Source organism: Patiria miniata, unplaced genomic scaffold, assembly GCF_015706575.1.
Source record: "Patiria miniata isolate m_02_andy unplaced genomic scaffold, ASM1570657v1 HiC_scaffold_7, whole genome shotgun sequence".
Taxonomy (NCBI): domain Eukaryota; kingdom Metazoa; phylum Echinodermata; class Asteroidea; order Valvatida; family Asterinidae; genus Patiria; species Patiria miniata.
The window spans coordinates 9,732,326-9,759,582 of NW_024037074.1; the positions used below are offsets into that span (position 1 = coordinate 9,732,326).

The 27,257-nt window shown below is 39.3% G+C and overlaps 2 protein-coding genes across 2 annotated transcripts; one reads left to right on the forward strand and one right to left on the reverse strand.

Moving 5' to 3' along the window:
- Positions 1-49: 49 nt before the first annotated feature.
- Positions 50-19,139, forward strand: LOC119746095 (origin recognition complex subunit 3-like). The gene is made up of 17 exons (XM_038222887.1): positions 50-253; positions 994-1,140; positions 1,929-2,079; positions 2,494-2,654; positions 2,954-3,040; positions 9,867-10,054; positions 10,625-10,784; positions 11,482-11,595; positions 11,807-11,940; positions 12,329-12,392; positions 12,735-12,931; positions 13,164-13,294; positions 13,836-14,022; positions 14,292-14,433; positions 15,612-15,728; positions 16,750-16,832; positions 17,285-19,139. The coding sequence occupies exons 1-17, from the start codon at positions 215-217 to the stop codon at positions 17,388-17,390; spliced, it is 2,208 nt and encodes a 735-aa protein (XP_038078815.1). The 5' UTR covers positions 50-214; the 3' UTR covers positions 17,391-19,139.
- LOC119744947 lies at positions 18,121-27,169 on the reverse strand. Its single transcript, XM_038221170.1, has 10 exons — positions 25,823-27,169; positions 24,956-25,228; positions 23,275-23,352; positions 22,912-23,124; positions 22,624-22,707; positions 22,262-22,375; positions 21,823-22,017; positions 21,402-21,485; positions 20,898-21,016; positions 18,121-19,362 (listed from the first exon to the last, which is right to left on the reverse strand). Exons 1-10 carry the CDS (start codon positions 27,086-27,088, stop codon positions 19,311-19,313), a joined length of 2,478 nt encoding a protein of 825 aa, XP_038077098.1. The 5' UTR covers positions 27,089-27,169; the 3' UTR covers positions 18,121-19,310.
- Positions 27,170-27,257: the final 88 nt, after the last annotated feature.

A 27,257-nucleotide genomic window follows, 5' to 3' on the forward strand; every position in this document is an offset into this window, starting at 1 on the left:
AATGTCATGTCTGGTATGGTACCTGTACTTCTATGAACGCGTGTTTACACCGTTGTGTGGTGGTTAAACAAAAAAGCACGTGCTACTAAATGTCAGGAATGTACGCGCCAATGTGAAATATTGCACGCGAGTAGAGCGTTCCTTTGCTGGGAAAACCGGGGCAAAATACCCTTGGATTCCTTCAAGTTCTCAAGGTCAAAACGGAAAAGAGACAATGTGTGCAGATTCTCTACAAACGAGCTCGGTCTCGAAGGTACATGTATAATCACAAATCAGTAAAAACTCAATCCGGAATGGAAAAAATGTTGCAACCACTTTCGAAACTCGGAAAAAAAAAAAACATTTTAATTTGGGTCCAACACGCCCCCACACAAAAATCATTGCCTACCCCAGTCGCCCCCCCCCCCCCCGGAAATTTGTTAGTCCTATATAAGACCAAATAAAAAAAAAACATGTTTAGCATCCTGCCTTTTAAAAAAAAAAAGGAAGCGGGAGGCCCTTCCCCCCCTTCAAAATGGCCGTCCGACCGGGCTATTTTGAAAGATGGCCGCCAGGTGTTTTTTTTTTAAATGGCCGCCATTGGACTCAGGAAATGACATACCAGCTTTATATGGGCTAGATGCAACATACAAAGAGGCCTAAATGATGTCACTGTTTGAAATGTATAATTGTTTCGGTTTTGGGGGTTTTTTTTAAAGAAAGAAAGAAAAGGAGGCGGCCTCCAAAAGCAAGCGGGCGGGGACGCTAAACATTTTTATATTTGGCCTAAGTGACCATGGTTAACAGGTTGAACAGAAAGTGGGTACCCCCCATTGTAACATCCAGTGTCTAGCTCCCCCCCCCCTTCCCCCAATGGTGAGAAACCTGCCCCCCCCCCTTCCCCCAATATGGAGAGAACCCTGGCTACGCCACTGCTCTATACTGTAAACCACTAGTTTCAAATGTGTCGCAGATATTGATATTCATTTCCCACATATGCCATTGCTATTTCAGGGCTGCTTTGTTTTCAAAGCCAAAAAGGCAAAGAAAGCATTGAACCCTGGAGACTACATGTGCCAAGACGGCAGGGACTCGGAGGCCGATTGGTTCAGGTTCAACACTTATGAAGCATTGTGGGATATGGTCAGTGAAGACATAGAGGTAAGAGACGTATGCGGCTAAGGCAAGACTTACTCATACTTTTAGGCTGAGTAAAATAATAAAATAGTTTCTCGTCTGGGCTTTTTGAAAAAAATGAAGGAGGCAGGCGCATTTTTTTCCAAAATTGTTTACCAAAATGGCGGATTTTTCAAGATGGCGGATTGATTCTTCCATTTTTTTTGGACTCTTTTGCTGATTCAAGTTTTTGTCCAAAGGAGCCATAACACTTGCTACAAAGCTAGTAAGCTACAGTTTTGTTAAAAACAAATAAAAAGACAATATATTGACACTATGTTTACAAAATATAGCAAATGTATGATGAAAAAAAATGGAAGCAGTTGGGGAAAAAGGAGGCATGCGGGAGACAAGAAACTGGTTAATTTTTTTAGTTTGCCTTACATATGATTTGTAATAGTTGTGAATTTATGAAAAAGAAAAAAAAAGTTACGAGTTAAAAGTTTGTAATTTTCATCCTAAACACCTCCTACAGCTGGCCCTGAGAATGTGACACTGAGAATGGTGTCTTCTTTCAACAAGTTAAAGGCAGCAAACACAATATTGAGCATAACTGAGCACGGCCTCTCCCCATCACAATGTAAATTGCTGTCATTTCCTTTGGCCAGTAAGCTCCTTTGAATTTTGTGTCATCTGACTTGACTGCCTAGCACGTTAGTGTTCACAAACAACTTTTTTCTTTGACCTGTCATAATGTTCACCTATGAGGAAAAGCAAGTCCATGTGCTTTAGGGAAAAAATCAAAAAAATCTTAAGAATGAATATTTTCGCAGACGATGCAGTCAAAGGTCAATAAGGAGATCTTCACAGACCTCATCCAGTTTGTCAAGAATGGGCAGGGGGGATACCACCCTGACAGTGCGTCGTCACGGCAACGACCTCAGCGGGCCATTAAGGAGATTCCGACAGCGGCCTTCATTGCAGGTACGTTCATGACCGTCAAACCCAATGCTCCCAGATCTGTCAAAGTCCGTCAGGGAAGTTTTGGAGGATTTTTGTCGGGAAGTACTAAGTAGCTCAGTTACTATTACTTAAACAGGTCTTGATGCCCCTTGAAAGGCTAAAGGTAGAGCAGATCATTTGTTATTGTCTGTGAATGCTGTGTATTGTGAGAAACCAATATTCTAGGGTCTCAATTTCAATTTAAAGTTGCCGAGTCACATTTTGAATTGCGCCCGAAATCAGCATCCAGGACATGTTCTCATTCAGCCGATTGCAACAACACGATGTCACACACGGAACTGACGAATTATAGCAACCACGCGTAGAATAACATTCTGGTAGAATAACAGCTGTGCAATTCTGAAAGCACTTACTTCTTTTTTTTTGGCCTGCTAGGTGTTAACGTGACGGACCACAGTGCAACGTTTGCCGCTATCACTGCCCAGCTGAAGAGCCTAGTGACTCCCCATGTTGCTAACCTTTTGTCCCGAGACTGCAACAACCTCCGTGCACTGATGTCCAACCTGGTGTCCCAGCTTATGGGTACCGATGACGTCGTAAGTACATACAGTTTACAAATTTTCCACAAGGTACATATTGTTACCCTTGCTAGTCAGTGGCTTGAACCATTTGCACTTGTAAGAAAATGGTCACTTGCGGATCTAACAGAAAAAATCTAACAGAAAGAATTTGACGGGAAAGAAGGTTCTTATCTTCAGTGTCCATCACAGGTTTTCTTAATATTGTTTGTTCATTGGAAGAAAACTTGACTCAGAAATGTGATTTTGAGAGGAAAATATTTCTTTACATGTTTTCTATTTGTTTTCAACCAATAATTATGTTTGCTTTTCTACAGATAAGTGATGAGGAGGAAGAACTGAACATCAAGAAAATACCGCCGACAATGCCGGTGCTAAGGGCATGGTACCATGACACTGCAAAGGTCAGTGTTAGGACTATGACGATAAGAAAAATGACAAAAGTGACAATAACCAAAGTAGCAATGGTGGGGATAATCAATTTCCATTATTGTCATTACCACTCTCACCACTTGCCACCCATGTCACAAGCATTCACACTTTTGCTGTCACCTATGTCCTAAATCCCTCTTTCTATAAGAAAAATCTGATTACAGGGCTTATACTTGGGTTTTTGCCCAAGCCTGTACCAGAATATCAACTTTCTCATCTCAAAATTTAATCCCTTGGGGGAGTTTATCATTAACAGTTGAATTCTGACAACCAACAGGAAGCAATTAGTATCACTTAACAAGACTGACTTGTTAGGTTTGCCTTAACCCTTAGTGGCCAAAACGCACACATATTTTCAATGACTATATTATCTAGTGTAAAATTTGTTTATGTTCTGAAATGAAGCCATCTTTCTCTTTTCTTTTTTTGATCGTTGAATTTGGTGCAAAAAAACTGGAAATGAAGGGGCTGTACATTTATTTATGTGGGCTGTATGCGTGTGTGTCCAGAGAGGGATGGCCTGGACTGGCCACCTGTGGTTTGGCAAACTGCCTTAATAGTCCAGGCAATATAAGGTTTGACCTCAAACAAATTGCAACAGAATTTTTTTTACCACAGTGCATTTCTTTAAGGTCCCTAAAATGACATACTAAAAGTCCAAAAAAATCCAAGTGGTGGAAATATGCCTAATTTGCATAAATCCAAAATTGCCGCATATTTTAGGACTTTCACAATGATTTCATCATTATTCTAGTCCTAGGTAAATTTCAAGATCCCTATGTTTCCCAAATTTGCCAAATGCGGTATAATAATTTGCATAAATGCCATATATTAATTTGCATAAATTAAAGTTAAAATTATGGCTGTCATGTGTTGACATCACAATTGAATTTTCCCTAATAACTTCTAGTTAAGTTACATGTATGTATACATAAATATCACACCACAGAGCATCTCTATATGGTCCCGAAAAAAAAAAGTACAAAAAAATCCAAGTGGTGGAAATATGCTTAATTTGCATAAATTCAAAATAGCCACTAATTATATGATTTTCATATTGATTTGGCCATAACTCTCGTCCTACATTGCTTTTTGGGGTACTTTAAACAACAATTTGTCCTTTTACGATGATTTCATCATTATTCTAGTCCTGGGTACCTTCCGAGATCCCTCATGTTTCCCAACTTTGCCAAATGCCGTATAATAATTTGCATAAATGCCTTATATTAATTTGCATAAATTCAAATAAAGTAAAGTAAAGTTGAAGTTACAGCACAATTAGGACCCATGTTGGGACTTAGGCCATGAAAAATGGGTTGCGGGGGTAACTATTCATCAGGTTTTGCACTTTTATTGAGTCTGATTTAAGAGGCGCAAGATACATATTGAGTAATCTTCATCCAAGAACAGAATGACAAAGTTAAATACTAATTCTTAACAACTAAAAAGGAACAAGTAGCAAGTCAATTAAATAAAAACACAATCAAAGTTAAAGTCGCAATTATTTAAGTGGTTCTCGCTAAATCACTTAACAATATCAGTTTCGAATATGCAACTCAAAATACAAAATACGGAATAGTAAATGAAATGAAAGCGTAGCTTAACTTCTTATCATATATGATTACTGTGAAGGGAGAAAACAATTGTACTTTTCCTGATAATCCAAGTTCAGTTATGAATACAGAAATATCACAAAGATTCATATTGGCGGCCTATCATCCATATTGGCTTGCATGCAATGTTAGTCTGATTGTTATCATCTACACGTACATCATTGTATCTTAGAATGAACCCTTATGTGGCAGACTATAATCTTCAGCATCTCATTTGTTTATTGCGAGAATAAATTGGCAAACTTTCATCACTACATGTAGTTTTGAACCCAGTGCATGTGTTTATATAGTACTATGTACATGTGGATTCAAACACTAAAATGTCACTTTTGCAATATACCCCATATTCCTTCATTTTTCTGTGCGACTTCATCTGTGCCTGCATGGAAGAGGTTTTTTTCTCAATTCTTTTCTTTCAGAATTCTAAACATTGCACGACATGTGCCTCCTGCCTAGTTTAAGTCATATTTGCTATTGGTTTAATACACATTTAACAAATGGGTGTCTGCAGGGGTGTCACTGGGGGTGGGGTGGGCAAATGTCCCCCGCCCACCCAAAAACAAAATGTTCAATTGAGAATATGCTAGAGAGAATACAAGGATTTTGGGGGACAATTAATTTGCTTTGCCCCCGCTACAAAAAAAAATCCTGGGTGGGCAAAATGAGTGGCAAATTAAGTGCTTTGCCCAAGGGCACACGCACAACAACCCCAGGGCGAAATAACAAGAACTATTTTATTTCATACACTTCTCTTTTTTTCGCCATAACTGATTGCAATGGTACCTCACCAGTTTAGTTTCAACAGAACGTACAATGTAGCCGCGAACCATTCTTTCGTTGGTTCAGAGCCAACTTTTTATTACGCCCTGCAAAAACAAGAAAGCCACAATAAAAAACATGTATTTTTAGATGATAAGCATATGTTAAATAAATTCCAGGGACTCAGAGGCTCTGTCAAATTCCAAATTGAAGTCTACCGACACTGCTTATGTTTTTGAGTAGTCATAATGTGAACCAAAAAAAAGTGGATCACGTCTCCCATATTAGGCAGCTTTTTTTCTGCTTCTATTACTTTGACTGGATGGCTGGCTTTAAAAAAATTGTCTTCACAACTTAATATTCATGAGTAGAAACGGGGAAGAACAAAAGACAAATGGACAATAATTGCAGCCTCTCATTTCCAACAAGCCTCCTTCTACAGTATCAGATTTAGAGGGGGCGGTTGCAATTCCCTCTGCCGTTCAGCAGCTGCCTAATTTTATAAACTATTAAAATGGGACCAAAAAATAACAGAGCAAACTTTTATTATGCCCTGCAAAAACCAAAAAGCCACAAAATATTTTTTTTTTTTTAAGAAAATAAGCATATTTTATTGCTTATGCAGAAAATTAAGATTCGTACAGTCTAGCCACGAACCGTTCTTTCGATAATTCAGAATATAATTTTATTACGTCTGTGCAAAGACAAAACAGCCATAATTTTGTGTATTTTTAGATGACAGGCATGTGTTACAAGAACTCCAAGGACTTTAGAGGATCCGTCAATCTCCAAATTGAAGTTTGACGTTTTTATTTTCGGGTAGCCATGTGCAGCACAAGAAATGTGCTTCAAAAGTTAGATTATGTCTTCCATATTATTTGCCGAGGCAGCAACCAACTTCCAATTGAGCAAGCAGTGATCAAATTCCTTTTTTGTGCCGTAGTGTGGTTAGGGTTTGTGACTCATGATCAGAGGGTCAGGGGTTCGAATTCAGCGGCTGGCCATTATGTTGTGTCCTAGGGCAGACTTCATCCACACTTGCCTCTCTCCACCCAGGAGTATAAATGGGTGCCGGCATTAGCTGTGGAGTAACCTGCGATGGACTAGCATCCCATCCAGGGGGAATAGAAATATTCTCTGAAACCGGAGATAAATGCTGGCGCTGCCCATGGCCCAATGGGCCACACTGCTCCTGACAGACTTTACTATTTAATTACTATTTTTTATCATCAAAAAAGTGATGGGTAAATGCCCTCATGCCCACCCTCGAAAAAAGATAAATTGAGAATATGCTGGCAAAAGTACAGGTATTTTTTTTTTTTTTTTTTTTTTTTGGGGGGGGGGGCGAAATGTGCATTACCCCCCTCTAGAAAAAATCCTGGCGACGCCCATGGCATTCGACGTGGCAGTCCCTGGCGGGTAGGTGTGTGTGTGTGTTCCATAATTATTTGAATAGTAATCTAAAGTCTTTATTCCCGAACAACAAAGTTTACCGTACAGAGGAGCCAGTTGATTGGCCAAGATCCATTGATCACGCCCCTTCGTTTTAGCGAGGAATGTGATTTGCCAGGACGACTGTCATGACGAGCTGTCACGAACCGTCATGACTAACCGTCCAAAACGAAAGAACGCTTCTTACACCCACATCTGATGACCTCAAGTAGTGATGGTGGTGCTGGCGGTTTGTCCGTTTGTATGGGAAGATTATTATACGGCAAAGGTACCCAGGACTAACATAATGATGAAATCAATGTAAAAGGACAAATTGTTGTTTAAAGTACCCCAAAAAGCAATGTAGGACGAGAGTTATGGCAAAATCAATATGAAAATCATGATTTAAGTGGCCATTTTGAATTTATGCAAATTAGGCATATTTCCACCACTTGGATTTTTTGGACTTTTTTTAGGGGCCTTATAGGAATGCACTGTGGTGTGATATTTATGTATAAATAACTGAACTTGGATTATCAAAAAAAATTCAATTGTGACATGTCCACACATGACAGCCATAATTTTAACTTTAATTTATACAAATTAATATGTTGCATTTATGCAAATTATTATACGGCATATGGCAAATTTGGGAAACATGGGGATCTTGAAAGTTACGTAGGACTAGAATAATTATGAAATCAATGTAAACGGACTACAATTGTCGTTTTAAGTACCTGAAAAAGCTATCGAGTATAAGAAATATGACCAAATCAATGTGAAAGTCCTAAAATTTTCGGCTATTTTGGATTTATGCAAATTAGGCATATTTCCACCACTTGGATTTTTTTGGACTTTTAGTATGTCATTTTAGGGACCTTATAGAAATGCACTGTGGTGGAAAAAGTTCTGTTGCAATTTGTTTGAGGTTCACTCAAAAAATGAAGTATTTTGCCTGGACTATAAGGGATTAACCTGATAATGTTACAGTGGGCTGAGTAAAAGACTGTGGCTTTTAAAAGGCAAAATCACCTCATGACTGCTGTCCTTGGCCATGACACTGTCATTGAGTGGTCGGGCACAACCCGACCACTCTTTGGATTTGTTGCGATTAATCTTTCTTTCTTTCTTTCTTTTTTTCCGGACAATACTTCTCCGCGGGTTTTCTCTTAAACGGTATATGGTATGAACTTGTAACTTTCAATATATATCGACCCTCATCGGAAGTGGTGCATATTACGCTGACGTCATGATTATGTCATCAGGTGTCAAATTACAAGTGATTTTAACTGAAAAAGTGACCAATTACTTTCACTTATAACTCTTGAACTAAACATTTAATGATGTTTGTATTCTGTAATCAGATAGACCATTAATCGCTAAACATTTTTTGCCGTGTACGTGAACTCGCTTGACCTTTACTTCTGGGTCTACCGGAAGGTCAAAGTTAAATGAATTCAAAATGAAGACGTTAGCCTGAAATCAAAACAAAGCAACATTTCTTCCAAACGGTTCACGGTATGATCACAAAACCTTGTGTGAACTTGTACCTTGTTACGGAGATGTTATAGTTTTTGTTACGCCATCATGACGTCATCAGGTATCAAATTACAAGCGATTTAAGGGCAAATTTTGACAAAATAGTTTGCGTTATATCTTTTGAACTAAATAGAGTATCGTGTTCGTTTTTTCGTGAGGTTGTAGACTATGCTGTGAGGAACATTTCTTGTCCCCAGACACAAAACCGCTTGACCTTTACTTCCGGTGTTACCGGAAGTGCAATAAAAACTGAATATAGCTCAAAAGCGGAAGCATTTTACTACAGACACATATATAATAAAAGTGTTTAGTGAGGAATGCTAGACACAAAAACAGTGTGATGGCGTCATCATCCGGAAGTCAAAGTCGTTTGACACTTCCTTCCGGGGATGCCGGAAGGTCAAAGTTAGGTGAATTCAAAATATAGAAATTAGCCTCAAATAAAAGGAAAACAAGATTTCTTTCCATAACCGATTCAAATCGCGCTTCACCAGTTTTCCTCTCATATCTGAATGCTGAAAATTAATATTTCTACAGCGTGTAGCCACAAACTTTTCTGTCGTAAAGTCAGTGCAGAATTTTATTATGCCCATGCCAAAGAAAAAAACCCATAAAAGCCATTTTATGATATGATTAGCATATGTTGCATAAACTCTAACGACGTTAGAGGCTCCGGCAAGTCTACCAATAGTCCCAACTGGTCGTATGCTTGAGTAGCCATCCATGCAGCACCAGACGTGCGCTTCCTGATAGGCCTACAAGGCTTGTCAAGGTAGCAACAAGTTCAACTGCAGGTTGTGTGATTTTCTTTGTGAAAAACACAGGGTAATGGGTGCAGGGTAATGGGAGGGGTATTGTGCAGTTCAATTATAATTAAGTCATTGTAAACACAAGAAAATATGCCAGCCCGACCACTCTGCGTTTGTAACTCAACAAACCCGAACCTCTAGTTTTTGCTGTTACTGTGTCACTGTTGTTGTTCCAACTAGCGGCACTGTCCCCGAAGCTGTCAATGTCATTGCACCATTTCACTGTCTTATGCTGCCATTACTGTCAACCCCTCAGTGTCATTATCATTAGTGCTTTTGCTCGTGACGTTTTTGTCACCATTGCTGTCACCCTTAGTGTCACTGTTATTGATATTGTAAGGCCGAAATTTGGACTATCCCTGATACCACTCTCACAACAGGTGTTCCACATTACATCCAAGGTCTTCACGTCACTGTTTTCCAAGCAATACCCCCACAGCATACCAAGACTGTGATTTCACCCTTGTACAGGGAAAAGTGACCTCATAAGGGTACTCCCCATATCCTAACATATAGGTATAGTCAAACATAAAGACTATTATCAAATATGTTACAATATTCTTGCCAGTGAGGTTTCTCTCACCATAAAACTCTTTGCCTTTACTCTCTAGCCAATGCTTGCCTCCTACATTTTCTTCCCTGAACAGAAAAGAAAGACACAACAGCAAGAGGCCTCGCCTCCCAAGCTGGCCAAGAAGTCTCCCAAGAGCAAGAGAAGACGATCGAGCAGCGTGCTCAACAAAAACTATGCAGAGTTTCCACCCATCGTCGTGCTGTTTGAAGACTTGGAGAGCTTCACTCCACGAGTCCTGCAAGATTTCATACTAATCTGCAGGTATAAAACAGGCATGCAGCTTTTCCTCACATCAGCTTATTTCTTCTTTTTTGACCTCCCATGGGTATCATTGAAAATAGAAAAACCACAGTAAAAAGTCTTGGAAAGATTTGAATTTCCTCTCTTTTTTTCTAACTTCCCTCTTTTTTTGTGACTTCCCAGTTGCATGCCTGATGAAAGGAATAGAAGTACATAAAGTAATACTGCATATATTTCTGTGTCGGTATCTTTTAAACATCTCGGCCTGGCCTGACTCTGATCAGAAAAGGCAGACTGTCAAATAAAGATTTCCAGTCCTGAACTGATGTTTTCTCCACTTAGAATTCTGAATTAAAATTTGACAAAAATTGACAGAATGGACAATTTCAGATCTGGACACACAATTACTGCATACACAGGTTGTGTTGGGAGCTAGGACTCTATGAATAAGTAGACTTCAGTGGTAGTTTGTTTGGTGATGAAACAAAAGTCCTCGTTTTTGACTCCAACCAAGTTTTGCAACTTTTGTAACTTTTGTATTGAGGGCCTACAGGTTATAACAGTTTTGTAATTGATATATTTTTTCATCAGCGAGTACCTATCAGAGCTCCCTCTAGTGTTGATCTTTGGCATAGCCACATCAGTGACTGCCATCCATCGCATCCTGCCCCAGGCTGTCTCCTCCCTGCTGAGTATTGAGAAGTTCCAGGCCAAGCCCTCAACGGCCTATCTCAGCCAGCTCATCAGCAAGGTCAGAGGTTAAATCTTTGACGATTAATTTGCCATTATTTGATGGAATGCAGAAAATCAGGGGAGCATGGCCTAGTGGTAAGGGTTTCTGATTTGTGATCAGAGGATCAGGGGTTTGAATCCTGCTGCTGGTTATTTGTTGTGTCCTTGGGCAAGCCACTTTACCACCACTTGCCTCTCTATACCCAGGAATGTGAACAGGTACCTGCATTATCTGAGAGTAAACTACAATGGACTTACTGGCATCCCATCCCGGTGGATGGAAATATTCTTGGTCATTTCAAGTCACAGAAACTGGAGACAAATGCCAACCTGATAAGCTGTATTGGCTGAAATGTCTTTAGAAGGTGCCATTTTGAGCAGATACATTGGTATTTGAGCAGATATATCTGTATTTTCAAATATGCCAGGGGTTTCAGAGCATCTAAAGTTGTCAGATGCTGTAAAATATGTTGGATTCTGGATCAGGATTATGAACTAGAATCATAAGATTGATTTCATATTATTATTTTTTTGCAGAATTTGCCCAAACCCTTTAATTTGTCCAAAAACATTAGACCTGTCCTTTACGTGTTGATGTTTTATCTTTGTAACCATGTGCAATTCAGCCGCAAGGCTGCAAGACATTGGATTTTTAATAAACCATAATAATAATAATAATGTAGGTCATTTTTTTGTTGTATTAATTATTTTAACAGGTTCTGCTGACCCCGTCCCATCCCTTCAAGCTCGGCCACAAAGTCTTCCAACTGCTCCTGGACATATTCCTCTTCCACGATTTCTCCGTGATCAACTTTGTCAAAGGACTGCAGGTACATCGACCTCAAAACACTGTCAATTTATCTTACAATGAAGAAATAACTACAACGTGGAAAGATAAAAGGCAAACTGAGATATGAGACTTCATGTTTTCAAATTCTTTCAGCAAAGGGGGACTTGCAGACACTTGTTTAAATGTGAAGAATTTTGGGTTAAATAATTAGACTAGAATTTTATTTTTGTCTTCTTGCTTTCTCATTTCAGTTCTCCATGATGGACCATTTCTTCAGCCACCCTCTCAGCTTGTTGTGCTGTAACCATGGTGAGGCTCTCATCAGACTACGCACAATGGGCCACAATGACCTAGAGCTGTTCAGACAAGCAGCCTCATTCAGAACGTAAGACACACCAATTAATACCTTAATAAGATTCAGAATTTCAAGTATTCCTACTTTTCCTACTTGTTCCTACATTTTTTTTTTACCTTCCTCTTACTTTTTCTACTTTTTTCGTGAAATCCCTTCTTTTTCGTACTCAACAAATCATCATGGATCTCTGTTAGTCTGTTAGTTAGTAAGTTAGTTCTTGCAATGAGCAGAACATTTTTGTCATGAAACAGTTGCAGTACAATTTTCAAAGCTATTGCTAGTTTCTGTTACAGTGATGTCACAAAATTTACTTTCATATTTGCGTTGTGTACACACTTGGCTTAAAAGTAGACTGTGTTTAGAATATGCGCTTTCCTTTTTCCTTTTTTTGCAATGCTAACTTGATTTTTTTTATTAGGTATGTTGAGAATCAACCTCCAGAACAACAGAGGGCGCTGTTATTGGATGACAAACATCTTAAGGTAAATTATTTGCAAACAGACAAAAAATGTCAGTGAAATTACTCCCCCCCCCCCCCAGTATTCTAAAATAGTTTTACAGCTGTACTCCTTTTTGAACTTTTCACACTCTTGTTCTGTCATCTTGTCATTCTGCAGATTATTGTAACCTTTTCAATAAATATTAATAGGAAAAAAGTGCTTATTTAAAAACACTTTCTGTTAATCTCAACTTCGCAGATGTACTTTTTAAGCATTCATTTCTTTCAAAACGTAAAATTTTTAACAAAATGTCTGCAGAAGTAGTGCTACACTCGCTATTTTATTCTGACATTTTGCTGATATTCGTAACCATGTTCTCATCAGAAAACACTCCAGGAACTGCTCAAGAAGCTGGTAGATTACCACAGGGCGTTCTATCCACTGATGGAATGCCTGAACATCCTAACAGGTCACCTGCCCCACCACCCACTGGGAAAGCAACAGCGGGAGCTGTACTCAATGTGCTTGGGGGGGAACATATGGGAAAGCCCTGGCTACAAGGAGGCATTCGGTCTGCTTAAGTAAGTTTAATGGCTTTTACAAAAAACAAAGCAAGACATTTGTAGTTGAATCTGTCAAATTGGGTCAGTGATTTTGATGTTTCTTTTTCAGGTCACAGTATATTTAACATTGGTTGTACATGTATATTTTTAGTTTAGTTGTTATTCCGATATGAAGAATTTTCAGAATTGAGCCACTTTAAAGTCCACCCCTTTATATGTTTGTGTACACAATCTTTTTGATTGTTTTTAGACTGATGGCCAGAGATGAGCTGATGACCTTGATGGAATCTTGCATTGAAAGACTGACACGCAGCGATAACCCGGTGCAGGATGCCAGATTTCAGCTGGAGACATTACACACACGGCTGGCAACGATCACAGGTCAGTAACCATGGAATTCTTCACCAAACAATCACCATTCTGTGCTAACAGCACAAGCAGAAACATTTTGTGTGTAGGTGTACTGTGTACCCTTTTAGCACAGAATCCTCGGTAACAACGTTCCTGTGCACATGAATTGAATTCCATGCCGACCCGTGGAATAGGCTAGTTAATGCAGAACTTTCTACTATAGTCATGCTAGTGATGACAGGGCCATGAAATGAGCCACTTGTCTACATGACACGATTACCAACAACTACCAAACCTCATCAACAGTTTTCTGCAGAGTTCTCTGTTAATCATGTGATGATCTAGAGTATATAAAGCTACCTACTTCAATGAAATTGTACCAGAAATAATTTTGAATATGACTTTTAACCTTAATTACCAACAGTAAATGTGTCAAAAACGGCCTTTCAAAATAAATTCACTTGCTTTATTTCAAATGTTAAATAGAGGGTAACTGCTAGCTTAAGCAAATAATGTGGATGATTTTTGTGTGTCTCATTCAATATCCCCCGAAATATTTCAAACTATCCAGAGGGTGATCACCAGCCTATTGATGATGTGCAGGAAGAAACCAGTGAGGAGTCAGGATCCAAGACCGAGCGTGTCACCCTGCGCTCCCTGCAGCAGAAACTGATGGAGTCGGTGAAAAAGACGCGCAAACCGACACGCTATGAGAGCCTTGTAAATGAGACACTAGAATACTTGGATTTAGGTTTCAGGTATTGCATTAGACTCTATGCTCTTTGGAAATGAATAAATTCATTTTATTTATTTATTTTATTTATCGTTTTGTTTTACCAGGGTAGCCCCATCAGTTATCTAAGAACTGTTTTTCCTGGGGGCCTTAAATGAAGCCTTGTTAAAAGGCTAAGGTTGTATGTATCCATTGTTGTGTATGTCCATTATTCTGACATAAAAAAAAACAAACTTGATATTTCAAGTGCATGAGGACAATTGTAAATATTTTGGTGTTATTTTTTTTTTTTAGAAAGTATCTGGTTTGTCCGCTAAATCTGACATTCCATGAGATCTTTTATTACAACTCTGTAACTGATGTGAGACGCCACATCAACGCTTCGCCTAGAGCCGCAATACAGACAGCCCTGAATAACCCATATCACTACCTACAGGTAAGGCTGATCCCAACTCCTTCCCCCTCTCCCCCTCGCCTTCAATCCCCTCCACAGAAAAGGTTTAGAAGGACTTGAATTGCAAGTCAAATTCATATGAGTTGAAGAGCTAGTAGCTCAACAAATTATGAGACCCGAAATATATTTTAAAAGTTCTGTGCCAAAATAACCAGTTAAAATTGAAACAAGATGTATTATTTTTTAGAGGTTTAACCCAAGTTATGTGTTCAGAAATATTCTCATTTATTATTTTAAACAGATCAGTTTAGAGGAACAATACTTAAGTCTTATGAAAATATGACTTGATCCAATGGCACTTTAACCCTAACTCCCTAGGCATTTTTGCTAGGATGTAACCTCAATCCTGCAAGATCCTCCAACTGCCGCCATGTAAAAAAAGCATAAAGCCTCAATCCTGCAAAATCCTCCCTTATTTCTTGAAAGTGTTCCTTGGAGGAGTGACCAATGCCTCAATCCTGCAAAATCCTCCAGCAATCCCTATAAACATGTTGAGGCAGAGCCAGTGACATGGCAGTGAGGAGGATTTCAAGTACAATACAGGCCTAAATGTATGCATGGCTGAGCATAAACAACACAAGGTCCGGCCTGAGACCTTGACACAGTGTATCCTCCAAAATCAGCCACACACTTTTGCCATTTAGCCGCAATCCTGCAAAATCCTCCATTTTGCAATTTGTTAGGGTTTAATGACCAGGGCCAAATTCCACGGCGCTGCTAAGCACACAATTTTATGCTAACAGAGCCTCCGTCTATTTCATGGAAACCGTAAGCATAAGCACAGCAAAAGGCACGCTTACTTCAGAGGAAACATTTGCTTAACTTAGTGACGTAACAATAGAAATCTCCATGCACGCACGATAGTTAGCACGTCCACGCCATGAAATAGTGCTTAAGGTTAGCAAATTTTTCTGCTATGCTAAACACACCTTTTCTGCTAACTGTTAAGCAGCGCCGTGAAATTGGGCCCAGTTGTTAAGCCAAAAAACACAAGTACACCATTCTAGTCCAGTTGTAGAAAGCACTTGCTGGATGCTTGAATCCGAGTTTTGACAGAATTCCTATGTACTTTAAATAAAACGGTCACACCAGCAAAGGGTTCTTTAGTTTCTTCATTAACTTTTTTGGATAATTTTAATGTTGTACTTTGTTTTTCACAGAGTGAGTCGTGTAAAGCAGAGGCTGGGGGAGTCCTGAGCACGATGCCTGATGTCTGTATCGCCTACAAGCTGCATATGGAGTGTGGGCGACTCATCAACCTCTATGACTGGCTACAGGTGGGCAATCGATAACGGAAAGGTTACAAATCAAGCCAATATGTAGACCTTTCTTTCGTTGGTAAACAATGAGCACCATCTTGAGTGTGCTACCACTGGGGCATCAATTTAAGCCATGGTTGGCAACAGATTTTGCCAAAAATTGTATACATAATGAAAAGTTTGGGGCCCAAACGCGCAAAAGATGATGTGTGTGAGACAGCTCCACCGTTTGCCCAATTGACCTTGCGATTTGGATACCACATGCAACACGCTGGCCACGTGCACTCACACAACTGACCTCTGCAAGAAATCCAGTCATTAGGGGAAAACTTTGACGAAAAAAATCATCAGTGGTTTCTTAATCAATGAAATCGAGTCTTATATGAATGGAAAGAGAACTTCATCCTCTTTACAAAACCGCTACCCCCAGTATGCTCTGACATTGGGTTCTCGAGATACGTTGAGATAAACAACCAAAGGTCTGTCACAAACGGTCATTTTCTGTTCCGCTCCATAGGAAATTGCCTCATACCCCACATTTTCAAGAAAAAAATGATCAGTGGTTTTTCTGCCTTTCCAAGCCAGACATGGATGGACTTAAAGCCAGAAGAATGAATTTTCATAATCTGCAACCCCCAGATTTGTGGGACTGTCCGTTCTGAAGATACAAGGAATTTAGTGTAAAAATGGGCTATCTTTGTAGTCATTTCCCCATGTTAAAGCTTGTGTGGGCATTTCCGGTTGAGCAGATGCTACTTTTCATTATGTTGAAAACAATCATGGCATCAGATTTTGCCAAAAGTTGCAAATTGAAACCCTTAATATGTAAGAAAGAGGCATTCTTATTAGTCTTTGGTAATGTTTGTTGGTTATTTTATTATGTTTTGAAACATTGATAGCTATTCTTCAATTTTGCGACATTGACCTTCCATAGTTTGTCAACCCGTGTTTGGCAAAGACAGGTCTATTGGGGTAGACATAAATAACATCCTTTGATAGCCTGTTTCATTGAGACTTATGTGGATTGATTTTTGGACAGGCCTTCATCACTGTGGTAACAGGAGAACAAGACGAGGATGGCAGTTCCCACGGCAACAGCAAGAAACCAAATCCACAGCTGCAGTATCCTTTTTCATCATTAATGAGTGACTGTGATGAAAAGCTCCAATCATAAAATTTCTCATAGAGATTTAACCTTTTGTTTTAAGAGATCGTTTATCCAGTCATTGAATACTTTGATTCGACTTGATGTACTTATTGATTCTGTTTTATTTTTGGGGGTTGCTGGTTACCAGTGATACAGTGTTATTAGATTTGAGCATGAACCACTCTTGAGAACAAGTGAAGGACACTGCATACACACATTGGCTAGCATGCTAATGTGGCTCAGAGTACCAACAAATTACTTCAAATGTATGTAAACAAACCAACGGTGCTCAACTAGCTTTTTGTGACAGTTACTTTGTACATGTAGTTTTACTGTCAATGCACCAAGTCCATGCTGCTGTAGATGTCCATTCCTCACTTGTCGAGCTTACATGGTTGTTGTCTCCTTGACCTTTGACCTCACACAGGGCTCGGTTCATCCGTGCCGTATCCGAACTCCAGTTTCTGGGATTCATCAAGGCGACACGGAAGAAGACAGATCACGTATCCAGGCTGACATGGGGTGGAATATGACGAACACACGGATACCTCGGGTAAAGTGCTGAAGATCAGCTCGTCTCGAATGTGAGGCTCGTTTTTGAGATGGATGGTTCATGGTATGAGTCAGTAACAGATGGTTGTCCAAGTACAGTAACATCCACTTCATGGATTGTGTGTGGCATTTATTATTCATAAGTGGGACTGAGCCATGTGGAAACTGTCCACCTGGACAATTTTGACACAGTTGTGGGGACTTTTGACTGTCCCCTAGTGTTTTTGGTCCTTCATCAGGTGTGCGGTCCCCACAGGTATGGAACAAGTATGCATGGTCGTGTGTGGCCTATTCACAAATTCCATGTGATGACATTTAGAGTAACGTACAACACAAAGGGTTTTCGCAACAAGTGATTTTACAAGTGCTTGACAAATTTCATAATTCTAATTGTGCACAGAAAAGGATTTGCAATCTGTGTATTTAGATGGTTTACTGTAGCACCATGTGACAAATCTCTTTTGTGAGTTTGTGAGGTTCTAAAACGAACCGAGAACAACTTGTTTCGGACGGTATACTCTGCCTGTCACCAGGAGACCCTGCAAGCCTTCAAATCTTATTTCAATCTGTGCATTCACAGGTATGAATATGACCAAAAATTACCAATTTCTGCATAGAATATATATTTTTTGTTTATAAAAATTGTCATTTTTTTCATTTGTGTAATAAAATAACTATGCAAAAGAAATAAAACAAATTGTTTTTCCTGTCTCAAGTTTTATTCTTGCATTAATTTTATTCCACAGGTTTACATCATTATTATGGCCACGTTTATTGTCACTCCTAGACAGAGTTGAAGAAAGAAATCAGATGAAAAATTATTGGTTTCATTTTTGTTTATCAAATTTATAATTATCTTATGTTTATAGTGTAAATGATTAAGCCATATCCCTCACCTGAATCTACATACATCAACTGGTAATGGCATCGTATTTCCAATCACCACAAAAAAGTGAAAAAAATAACAATTAAAAAATTAGAAACACTGTGTATTGCAGCATAGCATGAAAGGGCATTAAACTGTGTAATAAGGTAGACGTACAAGGTACAATTCTCGCGTCATAGTTTTCAGTTTTTAAAGTAATATAAAATTAAATACAAAAAGACATATTTTGTAAATGTTCCTCTCGTTTTCATTGCGATGTTTCAACACTTATAAGGTGCTACATAATGGGTCTCATATTTCTCATCAACTTCATTTCTTGTCTTGAATAACAGACATAATTTCCAGCGCCTTGAGTACCTAATTGTAGGTAGATACGTGCGCTATATAAGACTCCGGTATTATTATTTATTATTAACAGAGTACCCAAAGACAAATTACTCGTGAGTAGTCGATTGCTCATGAGTAGTTAACTGAATTCCCAAAAAAGCAGAAAAATGACATTTGCAAGTTATTACGATGTGAATTCTTCCAAAGTAACAAGCAAATTGCATGCAAGTCACCGCACATTCGCACCGAGTCATTTCTTGTTGACTTGGTCAATCATACTCCTTAAAAAAAAAAATAGCTACTCGCAAGTACATGCTTCTGCTCATGCCATGGCGAGTACTCGAGTAGATGAAAAACTCACAAGTAGAATGAGTAGCATAAACTACTCATGAGTACTCCAGGTACTCGCCCAGCAGTAGTACTGAAACACAGCCTCTCAGTGCTAAGCCATTGTATGAATTGAGGAACTTTTTTCCCTTTGAATATATCAACTGGTAATGGTATTGAACTGAAAAAATTTAGAAACCAAAAAACCCCAGAAATACATGCAATGCGTATTGCAGCAAAGCATAAAAGTGCATTAATAATTTAAACTGTGTATTTCAAGTAACATGATATTATATACAAAAAGGCTGATATATTTCCTGTAATTTCCTGACATCAGTCAATAGCGTGTTTGTTCCCATATCTAGTTGATCTTTGCGTTGGAGAAATCCATTTCAGGGTGTTGCTTCATGAACCTGCGGAGATAAAAAAAAAAAGCACATGTTGTGGAATCAATCAGAGATGTGGAATCAACCATTAAAGGGAAAATACAACATTTGCAAACATCAAAAAATAAAACTACCAAATCATTTTGAAATACCTTGCTGGACTGTTAGTGAATGACAGTGTAAAGCATCCTGTAAAATCATGGCACCTGGTATACTGTCATTTTCAAGAAAAGTGGTATTTTTGTATCAATTTCCAACGCTGATCGGCCGATCAGCGTTGGAAAAAACTGGCTTTTTTCAAATACTTGCCCCAATTGACCATTGCACTTGTTTGCAATCGATAACAAACCTATGAACGGGTACAAGCCAGCTAGACTGGTTCCCTGACCTTACAATTCCCCAATGTATGTAAACTGCTCTGTTTCTTCTTATATGGAGTCAGGGAACCAGACTACAGGAAAATGATTGGTGTTTCTTGGTTTTTATAGCATTTTCGAACCCAAAACCTCAAAAAAGTCAGGGTAACTATATTTGCTATATATTTCCGACCCCCCAATTCCATCCATTTCTGAAAATTACAGCAAAAGCAAATGATGTATATTCCCTTTAAGTTGGTATAAAAATTGTCCGTCTGTTTTAATTGTCCTAACCTATGTGTCTATTTGACTGTCTGTCAATCCAATGTTTGCATTTGTCACCCACCCAAAAAAGAGAACATCTGCTATTAACACATGTTAAGGTTATTTTGAGGAGTCCAATGCCATATCGTAATCAAGATACCGACTATCACTACAGTCGAATCTCGTTAAATAGAAACACTGTTAATACAAATTCTGGCTATAGCAAACATGAAGCCTTGGTCCCGACTGCATTGACTTGTACAGTGAATAAGACTGGAACTCCACTTAAAGGGAAAATACAACATTTGCAAACATCGAAAAATAAAACTACCAAGTTTTTATGAAATACCTAACTAGGATGTTGGTAAATGACACTCTTAAGCATCCTGTAAAATTATGGCATCTGGTGTGAAGTCATTTTCAAGAAAATGGTATTTTTGTATTCATTTCCAACGGTGGTCGGCCGTCCACCGTTCGAAAAACCTAACTATTTTTTCAACTGCTCCAAATTTACCATTTGTTTCAGGCCAAATTGTGTTTGCTATTGGTTACATGTTCATGAACGAGTGCAGGCCAGCTAGACTGGTTCCCTTACCTCACAATTTTTCGGCATCTATAAATTGATCCATTTCAATTTTAATTGAGTCAGGGAACCAGACTACTTGAACATTTTGTTTTTCATGGTTTTTCCAGCATTTTCGAACACAAAACTTCAAACATGTCAGTGTAACAATATTTGATCATATTATACTAACCCCTCAAATAGTTCATTTCAAAAATTAAAGCGAAAGCCAATGATGTACATTCCCTTTAACACATAGTTCTGATATAACAAACATTTTGGCTTGGTCCAGCAAAGTTTGTATAACGAGTGTCGACTGCTACAACATGTGTCAACAGATAATGCCATGGCCAAGCAATGCCTGGTTCAGACAGTCTTACTTTTGAAGCATCTCCTGTTTCTTCTGTTCATCCGAGGTGGGCAGTCCCATCTGCTTCTGTCTCTGGTCAAACATCATCTTCTCCACCATCCCCCTTGTCTCCCCATCCAGGTCAGATAACTGCAGACATTTTAGTTTCATTGGAAAAGGTGATTTCAGAGATCTTTGCCAGAAAGTAAGGCCAACTCTAAATTGGCTACAGCTTGCTCTCGTATGTGTCCATGGAACTTTAAACTTAATTGAGCCTGGGTCAGAGGTTACATGGACAATAATTTGCTGGCTGATCTCTGACTATCTGAGTGGGATGTTGGGGCAGTTTTCAAACTGTTAAAGGCAGTCGTTCCCCTACTTATACGGTCATTACAAGGACAACAAATCTTTGAAGAATGTCTCTGCCTTAAAAATAAAAAAAAAACCAGTGACAAATAATCTGCTTATTGTAGATGAAGGAAGTATGTCTGTGATATTCGACAACTAGGATAAAAATAGAAAAATCTGAAATCACCTTTGAGTTTTCTGGGTTGACCTTCTTCGTGTTGATTTCTTGGTCAGTGAGAATCACTCGACTCCACCACTCCATCTTGTTTATCTGCACAGGAAAGGAAGAAATGAGACATTTGCAAACGGATATCACAATCATGTTAACCTATTGATGAAAATATTCATTTTATGGGTTGGCTTTCAAAGGATTATGCATATGTCCATGAGTAGGACGCTTTACAGCAATTTCTCTTCAACCGCTTTTAACCACACCTGAATTCCTGTTTACAGGTCTCAGTAAGGTGCACTGAAACAAAGTCAGAGATGAAGCCAAGGTCAAAGGAAAACAGTTTGGGTTTTAAAAACTGAATTTCTGCTTTTTTTTTAATTGGGGTAACATACCCACATCCTGAAATAAATGTAAATGTAATCTTTATATCTTATACCTTCTCAAGAAAGAGGACCACCCGCTTCTTGTCCTCGATGACCCAGTTGCACTCCTCCACTTTTATCTCGTTGAACGTTTGGCCCTCCAGGACCGGTGGCTGACCCTTCAGGGCGACCTTTAACCGCTTCCGGTCAATTTCCACGATCAGGTCTTTGCCCTTGATCGGGAAAGGCACTTCAAACGGAATGTGGACCTGTTTTATAGGAAATCCAAGAGAAACAATTATTCAATATTTAAAGAAAACGCAAACAAGGAAGAAAAGTTGTACAGTCTTGGTCTTGGCCCAGAGAGTACTTCATTACTCCAGATGGATTTTGAAGGATCTGGAATGATTACGTTTAAAGATTTCGACATTTGTAAGCAAGACGGACACATTTCTCATATTGTTCTCCGTAGGTATTCCGATGAGACAAACCCCGTAGGAATTGAGAACTCACCTCCAGTTCGCTGAGTGTCTGAGTGAATCTGTAGTGTGGGTAGTCCCCGCCGTTGCCCTCGTTGGGTTTGAGTTTGTTTTTGTCTTTCTCGTCCTCTTCTTCATCACTTTCATCCTAGAGAAGATGGGTTGCCATAGAAACAAGATTTAATGAGATGCCGCAGCCTCAAGGATGCATCTCAACTGTCGATAATTTTCTTGATGGATTACTCAGGATAGTTTGGTAAAATCTATAACATTTAAATCTCACCCGAATTGTTGCCTTAACTAATACTTTCCAAATTGACATACCAAACTTCTTGCCCCTGAATTATAATTGTAAAATAGACAAGATTTGAAAAAGTGGCCTCGTGCTTATTTTACCTTTTTTTCAGAAGATTTCTCCTTTTCTGCAGTTTTCTCATCTGTCTCTTTAGCAGTTCCATTGGTCTCTGCAGCTCCTTCATTCTACAGTTTGTTTAACGAAATATAATTAAAAAAACAGGAGTTAGGAATTAAACAAATATACCAACTGAAATCTAATCCTACCCATGGAAAAGTAAAAGTCTTGTGCTCATGCTTACATTCTTTCAGAAATGTACAAGTTTGTACTCGTAGGGCAAATGTACTTGAAGTTGTGAATACTGCTCTTTCTTCCCGATTTCTTATTACCTTAATTTCTTCCTGCAGCCTGGTAGCCTCCTCATCTGTTATCTCCCGTATCTTGGGCTCATCTTCAGCTGTTTTCCTCTTGGCTTCCTCCTCTGCCCGTTTCTTAGCCTCTCGTTCCTCCTTGGCCTTCCTGGCTGCGGCCGACTCCTCGTCTCGCTTGCGTTTCTCCTCCATCGCCATAGCCTGTTGCTTCTTGAAGGCTTCGATGACGTGCTGTTACAGACAAGATTCCCTTAGGAGCATTATCTTCCTGGGACATATTCGGATTAAGTTACTAAGGACAACATGATTGAAGTTCCTATTTTGAAATAACTCTAAAAAATCAAATGCAAAATCGATTTTAGGTATTCAAATGCAACCTACCTTTTCAGCTTGTCCTTTTTGTGCACCATGGTAAAAGTCAGTCTTCCTTCTCAAGAAGGAGAAAAATGTGGTGATAAGCTGGTGAAAGCAAAGAAAACCATATAATACTTTAATTGATAAGTCAATTAAAAAGAGTATAACTCTTGCCAGTCTTGGAAAGAATCAAGATGTTGCTTCTTTGGTTGTGTACAAAGTCTATGGAGAGTCGAGTGCATTTTCAAAGGATTGCTAACAAAGTTGGAAATGTTTCTCGGTCCCAGATTCATGTCTTTTCAATAATGAAATGTCAAATGACTGACCCTCATTGACATGATTTGAGTCTTGAGATAATATAAATATTTGATGGACAAAAGTGGTGTCACTGTCAGGATGCAACATTCTTTCTTAACTCTTGAACGTTGTATCATTGAATTAGTATAGTCGGACTCCCTATTATCGCGGCATCCCTATTATCGCGGCATGGGAAATTTCTCTTTTTGCGTTGTCAAAACTCCTTCAAGTGGCGATTTTTATCCAGTTCACCAGTCATCAAGGATTTTCTACCGAGTTGTATAAAAAGGACGATTAAAAAATGTTGTGTCTTTCGGGACTTTTAACGATTTTTATAAATATTAACGTTTTCCAAAACTTGCAAAATTTTCCCTCACCGTGTCTGCTAAAAGGTACCGTTTATATTTTAACATAAATCTTTAATTGTGCTCTGTCCATGAAAGTTCCATTGTCTGGTTCCCATTCTTCAGCTGCAAATGTAAAATGAAGTCGAACGACGATATTTGCAGCGCGAAATCGTAACAACTTTTACGGGATCAAAATAAGCACCGCGCGTTAGCGAAAATAAAACGGCACACCGTGTAAAGTGAATGGCGCCCTCAATCGCCGATCAGTAGACTTGCCTCAGGGATTTGTGTTCTCCTTTCGGGGGAAGGGCAGGGTCTTAAGAAATCATCCTGCAGAAAATTTGTCTTTAATCAACTTGAACGTTACAGGGAAAATATCAGACTTTATTCAGGGGGTGTTTTGGTCAAAGATAAACTATGAACAAAAAAGTTGGGATCATTATAAAAACCACTTCCCGCATACCGCGATAATAGGGAGTCCACCTCCGTTCGCACACGCCGCGCATGTCTATTTTCACAGGCATCGTACACGGAATAGACCACCCAACCGTCGGATTTTTTTATATTAATTTAAAAAGGAAGAGTTATACTACACAAAAGACAGGACAATTCAGGAAGGTTAGTGGGCAATCTCTATTCCGAACGAGAAACGTGATAAGTACCGCGATAATAGGGCAACCCATCCTACTAGTACGTACAGTTTTGAGTTGAAATTATGAGAAATGACAGAATAACACCGACAGGCACCCAGGCCGGACATCTGGGATTTTTTTTTTTACATTGGCTTGTTATGCTCATCTAGCTCCCAGACCTATGTTATTGAAACGCAATGGATCTCGAGTCTGGGAGCACTTAGGCCTACGTCCGACTTTAATCATGTTATTGTTTAAAAAAAGTGTCTGAATTACATGTCGAATGGTATGATTTGTGCACGTCGCAAAGATCAATTTTAAATCTAGGGCCTAGCCTATGCCTAAACAAAACCGAAGCGCATAAAATAATTCCACATGCACCATACGTCCAAGTAGTTGTCACATTTTCCAACCTCCTAATTGCTTCTTTACCTCTTGTACGCCCCCTTGATGTTGCTGGGCCATCGCCATCAGCATGCCGTCAAATCGTTCCTCGCTGGAGTCCGCCATATTGCATGTATTGAATCTCGATTTTTCTAGATTTTTCTTTACCGATAGAGGGCGGCATGAATCAAGAACAGAGAAACCCAAAATGGGGGCGGGGCGCGCGGTACACCCAACTTCATTTTCTTGTGATTGAATATTAGATGTATATGGATTCTCGATTGAAAAATATCCACGCTTCTTAAATTTTCGTTTCCTCAAAATTCATCTCGCAACTATTTATTCAGATAGTAATGTCATAATAGTAAGGAATGCTTTTTCTATCAAAAAATATGTGGAATTAAGATGCACAAGACAGAATTTGGTGTACTTCTAGCTCGCAAACACATTTTAGTTCCATGCATTATCACCCATTTTCTTTTGATGACCACAAAATAAATTTCATAAATTTATAATTAATAGTTATGTACAGATGGGCGTATCAATCATTTGTCCAATATGAAACCTAGTGAACAGAACGAACTAATCTAAGTACTGGGAATTAAAACGTGCCGACATTGTTTTTGTGACAAGTTAAAAAAGGGATCATTGTGAACATTGAATAAAATTACATGTCCGTCATGTAAAGCTAGACGGGGACAATTAGTTTCGTACATAACACAGGCAATCTTTTATCACTTCTTGTATTTGATAAATAACAAGGCACAGCAATTGTTTAAATTATCTTTGTTCACACATCCTGGGTAATTTCCTCCAAAGGTTAAACTCAAACTGTTTGGATGAACTTCTACAAAATTGTCCAAAAGTCCCCCTCTCCAACATCTGGCAGTCTTTATTTAAATACAAAGGTCTTTATATCCTCTCTTTGTCAGAGAAGAAAAGTTTCTGGAAAATTTTGTCCCCAATCTTGCCAAAGAATTGGCCATCCAGTTTCATAAATCTCTCAGCTTGTTGATTCTCTCTCAGTCTTTCATCCTGCATCTTGATCCTAGTCCCTTCTAGATCGTCATATTCCTTTAGGACTTTGTCAATCTCTCTCTGCGGCTGGAAATGCACCATCTGGAGTCGGAGGACTGGCACAATCAGATTCCTTCGCTCAACCTTCTTGTTCAGGGACTTGATTCTCTCTTTGAAGGTCTCCAAGAGGTCCTGCCACTTGCTTTGGTTGAAGTCGTTCAGAGGTTCGGGGCCTAGCTTAAGCCTGGCCTTCAGGAGGTTGTCTTTCATGTCCAGGAGCTCCGATCTGATCTCCCGCTCGGCCTGGATCCACTCCGGAGCATAGCCATTATTGACCAGCACTTGGTTCAGGTTGTGGTCACTGATGTCCCAGTAGGGGCACATCCGTGTCTTGTCCGGGAGAGGTTTCCCCTTGTTGGGCAGATTCTCAAACTCCCCCTTGTTCATGGCATCTTTGATGAGATCCTCAACCAGTCTATCGATGACGTTGGTGGTCTTGATCTGTTTGGCAGCCTTCTTGTCCAGGTTGACTAAAGCTGAACCCTCCTTGTCTAGTAAAATCCTTTCAACTCGATGCTCGGAGACTGAATTCATGGCTCGCTGGACCCGGAACTTCTGGTAGTGCTTATGTCGCTGGGAAGGGGTCCCCGCTCCGATGCCTTCGAACTCCAAGTACTGGCGGTGTTGGGGAGCAGTGTGCTCAATGTCAAAGTCCAACCCCCTGTCTCTCACACTATCCTCTCCCATCGCATCTTCGTTTCTCGTTTCGAGATCTGCTCGTACTGCTTGATAGGCTTCCTGGACCTGATTAAACTTTCGCACATCAGCGGTTGGCGATTTAGTATCTGGGTGATATTCCTTGGCTAGCTTGAGGAAGGCTTCCTTCGCTTCCGGGATGCTGGTGCTTTCTGGATCAACGTTCAACACTTGGTAGCAGTCTTTCAGATGCTCTCTCAATTTGTAGGCAGACTGGAAAGCCGTCATATGAAGTGAAGCATGCTTGCCTACAAGTACAACTACACACCGTAACGCCTTTTGGCAAGCTGGTTTGCTATGTGAATTCACCAACAAACTGAAACTGTTGAAAAACCTTCCAGTTAATAGTGCGCAACTCAAACTTCTTAATAGATTGCAACGGATTGGGGTTATGAGTAAACTCTTCATTTTCAGGCTTTCCAGGTTTATTTTAGATCCCTCTCATAGCTCAATAAAAGCTGCTCCTATCACAATATTCTGAAAACAAAATATTGCATAATGGCGAGTTCATTTTTGAAGGAGTGATCATTATTAGTTTGGTCACATCTTCAGAGAAGTAAATTAAAAATTGTTTCTT

Coding starts and splice junctions, on each gene's coding strand:
- LOC119746095 (XM_038222887.1), top strand. CDS start 215: ATGTGTGCAGATTCTCTACAAACGAGCTCGGTCTCGAAG. Junction 12,393..12,734: donor TGGATGACAAACATCTTAAG/GTAAATTATTTG, acceptor TGTTCTCATCAG/AAAACACTCCAGGAACTGCT. Junction 16,833..17,284: donor AAACCAAATCCACAGCTGCA/GTATCCTTTTTC, acceptor GACCTCACACAG/GGCTCGGTTCATCCGTGCCG.
- LOC119744947 (XM_038221170.1), bottom strand. CDS start 27,088: ATGAAGAGTTTACTCATAACCCCAATCCGTTGCAATCTATTAAGAAGT. Junction 22,018..22,261: donor AGACACTCAGCGAACTGGAG/GTGAGTTCTCAA, acceptor CCTATAAAACAG/GTCCACATTCCGTTTGAAGT. Junction 19,363..20,897: donor AAACAGGAGATGCTTCAAAA/GTAAGACTGTCT, acceptor TTATCTCCGCAG/GTTCATGAAGCAACACCCTG.